General features: G+C 44.9%; 1 protein-coding gene across 1 annotated transcript; it reads left to right on the top strand.

The window, feature by feature from the left end:
- The first annotated feature begins 7957 nt into the window (after positions 1-7957).
- On the top strand, positions 7958-11941 carry LOC121311929 (zinc finger protein 835-like). Its single transcript, XM_041244040.1, has 2 exons — positions 7958-9736; positions 11339-11941. The coding sequence occupies exons 1-2, from the start codon at positions 8082-8084 to the stop codon at positions 11778-11780; spliced, it is 2097 nt and encodes a 698-aa protein (XP_041099974.1). The 5' UTR covers positions 7958-8081; the 3' UTR covers positions 11781-11941.
- Positions 11942-13289: the final 1348 nt, after the last annotated feature.

Here is a 13289-nt window from a genome sequence, read left to right as displayed (position 1 = left end):
ATCTCTTTACTTTTTGCTGTCTAACACTTTTAAATAGAGGCTCAGAGCTGCTACGTTGAGCCTGTGTTTTATTTTTGTTTAAATATATTAATCTCACATATCACACAGATCTCTTTATCATTTTCTATTTATTAAATTGTTGCGCAATTTCTGTTGAGGTGGTAAATAAGTGCAAGGTGTTTATGTCATTTCTAGCGAACACGAACATCTGATTTTTGTTATGATTTTTGTATCTGAACACGTCAAAAAAATATTCTTTAGAATATTCTGATGTTTGTTCCAGTGGAATATGAACTGTGTGTGTGACAAAAGAAAAACACGATGGAGTTCTGGTTGTAAATCTCTCTCCAAACTTGTGAGCGTGCTAAGAACTAGCGAGAAATATCCAGATTCCCTGGAGAGGCTGGCCTGAGTCCCAGAGGGTTAAAGGGTAAGTCATCCAGGCTACGGAAGGGGGACATAGGAGACAACCAATTGCAATACCCGGGGTTAAAGGGAAGTCATCCAGCTAGGAAGGGGTAGAGACCCCATTGCAATAACGCTTTGACGAGATGGGAAATTAGAACGTGGCAGCCGGCAGATTGGAGAGGCGCTGGGCACTTGATTTACCAAGGGGTTACTGTGTGTGACAGCATAAATAGGGGCAGGAGAATCGCTCACAGAATCTGTTCCGTGCGCTTTGTGTTATAACCTAGAAGGACTGTGAGAGACCCCGTGAACAGAGAAAGCAGTATCGGGAGAGTTTTTTGTTTGTTTGTCTGGGTGTGTAATCGTCTTGTTTGTAACACTCACACTGGACGGCTAACACGACTCCGGAGCTGTTGCCGGAGGGCCAGCACAAACCCAGAACAGACACTTGTGTATGTGTTTTGTGTTTAATGTGGGGATACAATAACAGGACTATTATTTCGGGACCAGACAGGGGATTATAACGTATATCAGCAGATTGGAGAAGCGACATGAGAAAAACCTGTGACTGGATGAGAATTGTCTGTCGTTGTCTGCAGTGGACCATGACACTAGAACCACTTTGCCTCAGTAAAGATGGAGGAGTAGATTCTGAAGATGCAAGTATGGGTAAGGTTCGAGTATATCTGTTGTTGTACCACAGTGTAATAACCTCTTATATTCTGCATGGTAACATGGGGTACGCATGGAGGAGTAATATCTGCCAGAGGTACACTGTTGGCGTGAAATTATGGAGGAGGTATATCTTGCAGAAGTTACACATGTGGGTAAGCTTGGTTATCTGCCAGAAGTTTACACATGGGACATTACATGGGAGCCTATATACTTGCCAGGGGACTTATAACGGGTAAACATGGCGGAGTATACTCTGCAGAGTTACACGACATTGGTAAGCGATGGAGGAGTATATATGTGTTTTTTGTCAGAGTTACCACAAGGGTGAAACATGGAGGCAGACTATATACTGCACAACGCTCCCATGGGTAAAGCATGGAGGAGTATATCATGCACAGAGTTACACCACATGGGTAAGTATGGAGGAGTATATCTGCAGAGTTACACATGGGTAAACATGGAGGAGTATATCTGCAGAGTTACACATGGGTAAGCATGGAGGAGTATATCTGCAGAGTTACACAAGGGTAAACATGGAGGAGTATATCTGCAGAGTTACACATGGGTAAGCATGGAGGAGTATATCTGCAGAGTTACACATGGGTAAGCATGGAGGAGTATATCTGCAGAGTTACACAAGGGTAAGCATGGAGGAGTATATCTGCAGAGTTACACATGGGTAAGCATGGAGGAGTATATCTGCAGAGTTACACAAGGGTAAACATGGAGGAGTATATCTGCAGAGTTACACATGAGTAAGCATGGAGGAGTATATCTGCAGAGTTACACATGAGTAAGCATGGAGGAGTATATCTGCAGAGTTACACAAGGGTAAGCATGGAGGAGTATATCTGCAGAGTTACACAAGAGTAAGCATGGAGGAGTATATCTGCAGAGTTACACAAGGGTAAACATGGAGGAGTATATCTGCAGAGTTACACATGAGTAAGCATGGAGGAGTATATCTGCAGAGTTACACAAGGGTAAACATGGAGGAGTATATCTGCAGAGTTACACAAGAGTAAGCATGGAGGAGTATATCTGCAGAGTTACACATGGGTAAGCATGGAGGAGTATATCTGCAGAGTTACACAAGAGTAAGCATGGAGGAGTATATCTGCAGAGTTACACAAGAGTAAGCATGGAGGAGTATATCTGCAGAGTTACACAAGAGTAAGCATGGAGGAGTATATCTGCAGAGTTACACATGGGTAAGCATGGAGGAGTATATCTGCAGAGTTACACAAGGGTAAACATGGAGGAGTATATCTGCAGAGTTACACAAGAGTAAGCATGGAGGAGTATATCTGCAGAGTTACACATGGGTAAGTATGGCAAGTAAAGGTGTAACTGATTAATTTAGTTTTTTTACTGTACATTTTTTTTGTAAATTTTAAACTAAGCATTCTAGCTTAGTATATTATATTAACACAAAAATGTGTTCTCTTCAGGGTTTATTTTTGATGAGCACACAAAATACTTATTTTCAGGAAATCCTTTTTTTGTTTTTTTTTAAGCAGACCCTGATTCTGTGGTAACCTTTCATTTCAACTGGTACGGTAGTCTTACTTTCTGAGCTACTGAATTATTGACTTGAGTATTTCCAGGGCAGAGATATCCATAGTAAACTGGATGTCAGTTATAACAGCCACCTTGTTTAATGTAGTTATTGAGACCCAGCTGGGGAGGTGCTGATTGAAGTGAAATTGTGCCCAATAAGGTGGGTGTAACATAGACATAAAATGTAATTAGAAGATGTCATTAGCAAAGGTGGGGAGTTGTATAAACGAGGTCAAACAACAGGTCACATTTTACAACTAATAAAAAAACAGTTACCACAATAAACTGATTATTGCTTAGCAATACTTATCTGTAAACAGTAACAAAGTAATTTCAGCTTCCAGTCACTTGTAGTATGCTGATTATAATGTAAACACCAAGCTACAGACAGCAAGTCCCAAGCTTTAAACGTGTTACTGTTTACAGATAAGAGCCACAAGAATACATGTTCCAATAAGACTGGGACTAGTGTGTTTTCTGAATAAAAGTCTTTAGGAAAAAAACAAAAAAAAAATTCGTCCATGTTTATTACAGACACCCCACCTTGGCAAGACTATCTTTAAGTTTGAACCATACCTGTTCCTGTAAATGAAAGACTCGATGGGCACAATAACTGAGACTCATAAAGGTCCCCGTCTCTAGCTGGGATATCAGACTACCGTCAAAATTTATCAATTTGGCACAAATTACATCAAATAACTTCTGGGACACCCCCACGCTAACTTACTTAGTAACACGGGAATTCCACCACATTGGCATGATGTTAGATTAACTAGCTCAGGATCGTAAGACACCCCTAAACAAGTTTGCCAGTTTAGTTGTCCAGTGAACCCCAACCATTATTTTTGGTCAATGGCTGTTATTTGAATGAAGAACCGTTCTTATCTATAAACAGTAACAAGTTTTAAAGCTTGGGACTCGCTGTCTGTAGCTTCTATGACATTTGTTGTTAATATCGATGTACTGTGCTCAGAATGCGAAATTTCGTGTTACTGTTTACAGATAAGAGCCAAGCTATAATGTTTATTGTGGTAACTGTTTTTTTATTAGTTGTAAAATGTGACCTGTTGTTTGACCTCGTGTATACAACTCCCCACCTTTACTAATGCCATGCTTACTTATGTGTAACTCTGCAGATATACTCCTCCATGCTTACTCATGTGTAACTCTGCAGATATACTCCTCCATGGGTTACTAACTTGTGTAACTCTGCATATATACTCCTCCATGCTTACCCATGTGTAACTCTGCAGATATACTCCTCCATGCTTACCCATGTGTAACTCTGCAGATATACTCCTCCATGCTTACCCTTGTGTAACTCTGCAGATATCCTCCTCCATACTTACCCATGTGTAACTCTGCAGATATCCTCCTCCATGCTTACCCATGTGTAACTCTGCAGATATACTCCTCCATGCTTACCCATGTGTAACTCTGCAGATATACTCCTCCATGCTTACCCTTGTGTAACTCTGCAGATATACTCCTCCATGCTTACCCATGTGTAACTCTGCAGATATACTCCTCCATGCTTACTCATGTGTAACTCTGCAGATATACTCCTCCATGCTTACCCTTGTGTAACTCTGCAGATATACTCCTCCATGTTTACCCTTGTGTAACTCTGCAGATATACTCCTCCATGCTTACCCATGTGTAACTCTGCAGATATACTCCTCCATGCTTACTCTTGTGTAACTCTGCAGATATACTCCTCCATGTTTACCCTTGTGTAACTCTGCAGATATACTCCTCCATGCTTACCCATGTGTAACTCTGCAGATATACTCCTCCATGTTTACCCTTGTGTAACTCTGCAGATATACTCCTCCATGCTTACTCATGTGTAACTCTGCAGATATACTCCTCCATGTTTACCCTTGTGTAACTCTGCAGATATACTCCTCCATGCTTACCCATGTGTAACTCTGCAGATATACTCCTCCATGCTTACCCATGTGTAACTCTGCAGATATACTCCTCCATGCTTACCCTTGTGTAACTCTGCAGATATACTCCTCCATGCTTACTGTGGCAAGTGGTTAATAGTGTGCAGGTATACTGAAGAACATACTTACCCATGTGTAACTCTGCAATATATATGAGGAGGTACAGAATGGCGTCCAAATGATATAGTTATATATCACCTGAAAGTACCGAAGGGTACAATTGTAGACCGTCTATATGTGGAGGTCACAATTGGGTCCCATACAGACCGTCTAGTGCTGAGGTTACGAACTGGGTACACATCTGAGACGCCTAAGAGGAGGTACTCAAAGGTGGAACACATTGGAACCGTCTATAGAGGGGTACGAATGCGGCACACATTGCTGTTCGTCTGTGTGATGAGGAGGTACGCAAGGACATCCTGTTTACCAATTATCACACGGCCAGGACTTTTGTCTGTCTGGTAAAATTAGGGTACACGTTCCAGACAAATAAAGAAAATTACTCTCCGATACTGCTATGCTCGTTACGGGGAAAGACACAGTCCTTCTCAGTTTATAGGACAAGGAACAGAGGGTGCCTCTCTGGTTGTTGTGTATGCTGTTCACGACACAAGACCTTGGTAAACCGAGGGCCGGGCCTCTCCATCTGTTCTGCCAGGCATTTCAATCCGGGTAAAAGCGTTATTGCAAGGGGTCTACCCCTTCCTAGATGGATGATTCCCTTAACCCTGAACTGTCAGGCCAGCCCATCCATGGAAGCGTGTTCTCGCTGCTTAGTGTCCTCACAGGTCATTAAACCAGAGAGATTTACAACCAAGAATCATCGTGTTTTTGTCACACACACATATATTAGCACTGGAACAAACATCAGAATATTCTAAAGAATATTTTTTGACGTGTTCAGATACAAAAACCAGATGTTCGAGATGGGGAAGGATGACCTACTGAAGGGAAATGGGACTTGACAGTCGTGGGCAGGTCCCTTGACCAAAGAGCGACAGAATCGTGCGAGTTCCAACCCTCCCTAAATGTTGGTCAGTACACGAAACAGTGTGCGCGGACCTTGTTGTACATAAGATTTAATAAAATAGACAAAGTCTATGATAAATAGCCCAGCGATCTGATTTGTGATATGGTGAGTTGTCTTAATAATATTTAAACATTTATCAATGAAAAAGATCTGTGTGTGATATGTGAGATTAATATATTTAAACAAAAATAAAACACAGGCTCAACGTAGCAGCTCTGAGCCTCTATTTAAAAGTGTTAGACAGCAAAAAGTAAAGAGATCAGATTATGCGCACGCATGCATAGTGATCTCTATAGAATGCCATTTGGGTAAAAAATGCACTGTGCTGCTTTAAAGCGAGTCAAATCTCATTGAACAGAAACAGACGGCACGTCACTCTGAAATGCCTAAACAGCGCCCAACGTGCTGGAAATTAGGGATGTCATATTATTAACTTTTTCATTATCGCGATATTAGTCCAGAAATGATGGCGACATGATGAGTATCGCGATACACACGTCCGATTTTGAAGTAATTGCAAAGTTTTCCCCCATTTTTTTTTTCTGAAAGGAAAAACATCATCAGTATCAGAAACACATGTGTTGCAGGTTGGAGTAAACACATTGTTCTTTTGAATTGTTTCTTTTACAATCTTAAAATGTTTTTATTCTTTTCAATAAAAGTGAGAGCAAACTTTGCACTCGCTTCAAAATGGTGCCCTTACTGTTCTTAAAAAATTAATATCTAGAAAAACAAACACCTAAGAAATCTCTTATACCAGGAAACCAAGGGGGAATATAGAGCATATCATTGGATTGGTGGTTCAGACTCTGTTTAATGAGAGAGTGGATTGGTGGTTCAGACTCTGTTTAATGAGAGATTGGATTGGTGGTTCCGACTCTGTTTAATGAGAGATTGGATTGGTGGTTCAGACTCTATTTAATGAGAGATTGAATTGGTGGTTCCGACTCTGTTTAATGAGAGATTGGATTGGTGGTTCAGACTCTGTTTAATGAGAGATTGTGTTGGTAGTTCAGACTCTGTTTAATGAGGGATTGTGTTGGTAGTTCAGACTCTGTTTAATGAGGGATTGTGTTGGTAGTTCAGACTCTGTTTAATGAGAGATTGAATTGGTGGTTTAGACTCTGTTTAATGAGAGATTGGATTGGTGGTTCCGACTCTGTTTAATGAGAGATTGGATTGGTGGTTCAGACTCTTTTTAATGAGAGATTGGATTGGTAGTTCAGACTCTATTTTAATTCCTCTGTTTATTCAGGCAATCTTCAAATTATGAATAGGAGTTTAAACCCCTAACAAGTTAATATAAAATAAAACCTGATTTACTAAATACAAATGAATGGTTTATCTGTATATTTGTATGCCATCCTTGTTTTTTTATTTAAAAAATGTTTAGGACGTTTTTCTTCGAATGTCTTTACTCAGTGGAAGGGTACCCGATGAATCAGTACAAGCTCAAGGGAAATCTAGGTTTTAAGGTGTTTTTTTTGTTGGGTAAAAAACGGTTAAAAATCATTTCTAATAGCGATAGTGCACTCTCAATGACGGCTCTAGCGTGTGATAGTTGACCTTGACTTTCATTAGCGTCCTCGCCTTCGACTCGGGGCACATGACTCCTGTCGCAGTCAGTATCACACGATAGAGCCTCATCAGCGGGCTCTATCGATTAAGTAGATTATTCTAGCATTTTGTCCCTTGGACAGTGTTTTTTTTTTTTTTAATTGCACACCCCTGGCCTTACTTTCTGTCTGCGCTGCGTCATCCCCAAGCAGCTAATCAGAGGCAGCAGGTTGCTCTGACCTTTCAATTATTTCTGCGGACTCTCAAATATTCAGTGTACCCTTCATTATCTCGCCTGTCTCCAAAATAGACCTTGAAGTGTTCTGGCCTATCTGGACTTGGCAGGCAGTCAACTCCGAACTCCACTCATGAGTTTGTTGGCAAAGAACATTGCATGCCTAAAATAGTTCAGTTCTCAGCTAGAAAGAGTGGATTATGATTATTGTAAGTATATTAAAAAGTGTATTAAAATGCCTAAAAGTGCTTGATGTTATCACCTTAGCTGTACTTGACTGTGATTCTAACCCCTCATTTGCTTACTATGGTCGCCTAGCTCTCAGATTACTTATCTCATTTCCATTAAACATTTCATTGCTAACTCTTATCCTGCACTGTTCTGAATGCTGATGATATACGTCATGGTCATCGACGTGTCCCTCTCACTGAGACCTCTGATTGTGACTGTGCATCATGGCGATGGGGGAATGGCTGTAACTGACAGGCTGGTTTATTGGTTGATTAATTGATTCATTAATTTCTTTATTTTTCAGGTGACGGGAATTTCTATCCAACTGACTCATCTGAAAGAGAAAACAAAGTCCAGATTTAAAGACAGAGGGGGGAGAGAGAGGGTTAGAAAGAGAAGAGGGGAGAGAGAGGGTGGTTTGAGATTGGCTTTGATGGAGGTTGACCGAGGTGGGGGGGGCGAGGGAGCAGAGGAACGAGGGATGGAGAGAGGGGACAGCGAGGAGGAAGAAGTGATACAAATGGTGATTGAAGAGAACAGAGAGGAGAAGTGGGATGGAGGGAGTGAGGGACTCACAGAACAGAGGGGGGAAGGATATGAGTTTGAAATGCTGGGTCTCTCTCCTGGATCTGCTCAGACTGGTCAGACTGGTTTTACTGGGAGCTTAAGAGGGAGAAGACTGGGAGCCTGCCAAGAGCCTGGGAAACAACTCTTGGGAGTGAAGCGAGAGGGAGAGGGAGAGAGAGGGAGAATTTCATTGCACCCCAGAGAGAGATGCCTGCAGCTTCTCAAGGGAAAAGGGAAAGAGGGACATGGAGAGAGAGGAAGGGGAGGGAGCACTAAGGGAGAGGGAGAGAGGGGACTAGATGTTGAAAGAGGTGCAGTGGCAGGGAGCTCTTCTGTCAGCTCGAGTCAGAAAGCCGCACCCCTCAAACTGGAGTGCAAGAGCCTTGCGCCTTCCCATCATGCACTGCTCCCAGAGCCGCCGCCAACCCCTCCCGCCGGAGACAGGAAGAGGAGGAGGAAGCTGTCATGGCCCACCCAGTGCCTGCTTCCTGACGGCTCACAGAATCGATCCCAGACATGCGCTTCTGACCTCGAAACAGCTGGAAATCCTATAAGGAAAGTGGGGAGTCTAATTCGCACCTTAATAGGAGGTGCAGCCAGACCCCACCTGTGTACCCCAAACCCTGGGGATGACCCCTCCGCTAGCAGCAGCAAGAAGAAGATTAGAGGTTCAGAGCAACTGCTGTCTGAGATGAGAGCGAATGGAGAGCAGGGAGAGAGGGTCAGAGACACAGCCGAGACAGAGTCCTCCTGCTCCTCCTCTGAGGGAGGGACAGACCCCGGGGACGCGGGAGACAAAAGGGAGGGTGGTGCCCAGCCTGTGAGGAAAGCCGCTCCCCTGGCGGAGTTCATTCAACTGATCGATGAGACCGGAGGATATGCCAGCGCCAAGCTGGTGCCCTGTGAGGACAGAGAGGAGGAGCAGAAGCAGGAGGAGAGGGAGAGGGATGCCGCCTTGGAGATCCGTGAGGTGGTGATCGACGACAAGCCGTTCCGCTGCTCCGCCTGCGAGAAGACCTTCAAACGTGCCTGGGAGCTGCTGAGCCACGAGGTGGTGCACAACTCGGAGCGACCTTTCCGCTGCCACGCCTGCCCCGCCCGCTTCAAGCGCCACTCCGACTACAAGAGCCACCGCATGGTGCACACGGAGCTGCGGCCCTTCGGCTGTGAGTCCTGTGGCAAGACCTTCAAGCGCTCCTCCAACCTGCAGGAGCACCGGCGAAGCCATTCGGGCGCGCGCCCTCACCCCTGCCCCCGCTGCGCTAAGAGCTTCAAGACCCCATACGAGCTGCAGCGCCACGGCCTGGTCCACGCCACCGACAAGCCCTGCCAGTGTGAGGACTGCGGCAAGGGCTTCCCCACCGCCGCCACCCTCCTGGCGCACCGGCGTCAGCACTGTGATGACAAGCCACACGCCTGCCCGGTCTGCGGGAAGAGGTTTGCGTACGGACACAGCCTCAAGGTCCACGAGCGCGTGCACACGGACCAGCGGCCCTTCGTGTGCCCGCTGTGCGGGAAAGGGTGTGTACCAAAGTGCTGTGTTTATTACTATTATTATTATTATTATTAGTAGTAGTAGTATTCGTAGCATATCAAACAGGGATTTAGCAGATGCTTTTATCCAAAGTGACTTAGAGACCAGGGGGGGTGAACTATGCATCATCAACAACTGCTGCTGCTGCAGAGTCACAGACAAAAGGACCTTGGTTTCGTTGGCTGTGTTTATGAATTCATTAATGACATCCTAGTCTTACTCCTGCACATATTTATTTATTGGTTCTCCTCCTAAACGTGACATACTTGTTAATAAAAGTGTAATCGCAGTTCTTGACTTGTGATTGACAGGCACTATATTTAGTTTAGACAAGAATATTCAACAGGGTTACACACTTTATTAAACAGGGGTTATAGTGAATATTCAACAGGGTTACACACTTTATTAAACGGGTTATAGTGAATATTCAACAGGGTTACACACTTTATTAAACGGGTTATAGTGAATATTCAACAGGGTTACACACTTTATTAAACGGGTTATAGTGAATATTCGACAGGGTTACACACTTTATTAAACGGGTTATAGTGAATATTCGACAGGGTTACACACTTTATTAAACGGGTTATAGTGAATATTCAACAGGGTTACACACTTTATTAAACGGGTTATAGTGAATATTCAACAGGGTTACACACTTTATTAAACGGGTTATAGTGAATATTCAACAGGGTTACACACTTTATTAAACGGGGTTATAGTGAATATTCAACAGGGTTACACACTTTATTAAACGGGGTTATAGTGAATATTCAACAGGGTTACACACTTTATTAAACGGGTTATAGTGAATATTCAACAGGGTTACACACTTTATTAAACAGGGGTTATAGTGAATATTCAACAGGGTTACACACTTTATTAAACGGGTTATAGTGAATATTCAACAGGGTTACACACTTTATTAAACAGGGGTTGTACACTTTATTGATCAGAGTTTAGATAGAAGAGGTGAATTGAAGCAGTTACCCTGGCTTTTAAACCACAGTTAGATCAGTATAGTCAGCTGCATTGGGAGCCCTGTGGACCCCAACATGGGGATGTAAAGCTCTGTGTTTTCCAGAACCCGGCACTTACTCTTTAAACCCAGTCCATTCCCGTCAGGGTCCTTGGCGTAGCATCAGTTCCTTCAGATGTGTCCTAGAAACTGCTCTGTAGAAACAGGGCATGCACAATAATATCTATCCTAAAAACTGAATCATTTCAATGCGCAATAGGCAGACATGCTCTTTAAGGAGACGTGTGGCTCAGTGGTTAAAGAAAGGGGCTTATTACCAGGAGTTTCAAATCCCAGCTCCGCTACTGACTCCCTGTGTGTGACCCTGAGCAAGTCAATTAACCTTGTGTTCCATCCTTCGGACGAGACGTCAGACAAACAAGGTTCTATTATAAGAGACTCTGCAGCAGCAGCAGCAGCAGCAGTTGATGATGCAGAGTTCACCCCCTGGTCTCTGTAAGCTGCTTTGGATAAAAGCGTCTGCTGACTCAGTAACAACAATAATTTACCCCAGACAGTCGCACCTCTTGCTCTAAGTTCAGGTGTTATGTTATTATTCGTTCCTCCACAGCTTCAAGCAGAGCAATGCGCTGGCCAGCCACGAGCGTGTCCACACCGGTGCCCGGCCCTACGCCTGCCCCACCTGCGGGAAAGCCTTCAAGCAGAGCTCCTACCTGGCCATCCACCAGCGCGCCCACACAGGGGAGCGCCCCTACCGCTGCCAGCTGTGCGACAAGGCATTCGCGCGGCCCTCGCTGCTCCTGCAGCACCGCCGGGTACACAGCCCCGCCCGCCCCTACCAGTGCGGGGCCTGCGGCAAGGCCTTCAAGGACTGCCAGTACCTGCGGCTGCACGAGAAGGTGCACACGGGACAGACGCCCTACAAGTGCCAGGCCTGCGGGAAGGGGTTCGCTCATCCCTCCAACCTGCTCCAGCACCAGAGAGTGCACCGGGACAGAGGAGGAGCAGAGGAGAGGGGGGTGAGAGACACAGACACTGTGCTGTATCAATGAGGAGAGGGGGAGAGACACAGTCACTGCTGTATCAATGAGAGAGAGAGGAGGAGAGGGGGAGAGACACAAACACTGCCTGTATCAATGAGGAGAAAGAGGAGAGGGGGAGAGACACAGACACTGTGCTGTATCAATGAGGAGAGAGAGGAGGAGAGACACAGACACTGTTGTATCAATGAGGAGAGGGGAGAGAAAAACAGACTGCTGTATCACTGAGAAGAGAGGGGAGAGAGAAACACTGCTGTATCAATGAGGAGAGAGAAACAGACTACTGTATCAATGAGGAGAGACACAAACTGCTGTATCAATGAAGAGAGAGAGGAGGAGAGACACAGACTGTTGTATCAATGAGAAGAGAGGAGGGAGAAAGACACAGAGACTGGTGTATCAATGAGAAGAAAGGAGGGGGAGACAGACACTGCTGTATCAATGAGGAAGGCGGAGAGACACGGACACTGTGCTGTATCAACAAGGAGAGGGAGAGACACAGATGCTGTGCTGTATCAATGAGGAGAGGGAGAGACACAGACACTGCTGTATCAATGAGAGGGAGAGACACAGACACTGTGCTGTATCAATGAGGAGAGGGAGAGAGACTGGGGCTTTCAATCCCACTTTCGGCTCTGCTCCCAGAATAATGGAATTACAGTTTACAGTCCTTCCTCAGTTCTGTTCCCAGAATTACAATCCAGTCTCCCGCTTGGCTCCTGGATTAATGCACTTGAACTCCAGTCTGCTCCCCTGTCTCCAAGTGCAGGTATCACTGCTGCTCAACTGACACAGAACCCTCTGTCTCTCGCCTCCCTTCTCCATGTCCTCCCCACTCTCTCTCCTCACCTCTCTCTCACTCTCTCCTCCCCTCTCTCACGCTGTCTGACCCCTCTCTCCCCCCCCCCCCCCCCCCCCCCTCAATCAGGCTTCTGTTAAACTCTGAACTGTATAAAGGTTTCCAATAGAAATTCCATGAAGAAGATCCAGTGTGTTCATCCAGCAGCCCAGAGCAGCGACTGCCTTCCAGTGTTAATAGTATGATCAGTAATCACACGGGACATAGATATGTGATCATACATGAGTTGATAAAGCACTTTGAATTTTGAATAGCGCTTCCTGATCGTGCCTGGAGGAGGGAGGCGGTGGAGAGAGCTTTCCAAGCAGGACTTGTTCTGTGGTGATACGCGGCCTTGTGGCAGCCATGTTGGCTCTGGCACTCTACGGTTTATAATGAATGCTGACTCCATGTCAGAACCACAATGATGTCAGTTTTGCTTGTTCACGATTCCCGTGTGCATTCTGGATTCCCTGTACTCACCCTGTAGCAGAAGCACAGCGGCTCTGTGAGGCTACACACACACACACACTCTCACACACACACCATGGACTGAGACTGACTGGGCTGAAGTGGGAACTGTGGGAATCCAAAATGTGAGAATCTATATATTGAACTGATCTGTGTGATAGCAACAACAAACAAGCAAGCAAGCAAACACACACACACATACCTATACACAC

The sequence above is a fragment of the Polyodon spathula genome, unplaced genomic scaffold (genome assembly GCF_017654505.1).
Source record: "Polyodon spathula isolate WHYD16114869_AA unplaced genomic scaffold, ASM1765450v1 scaffolds_3376, whole genome shotgun sequence".
NCBI lineage: Eukaryota > Metazoa > Chordata > Actinopteri > Acipenseriformes > Polyodontidae > Polyodon > Polyodon spathula.
The sequence above is the reverse complement of the archived record's forward strand: the minus strand, read 5'-3'. Positions and strand labels throughout refer to the sequence as shown.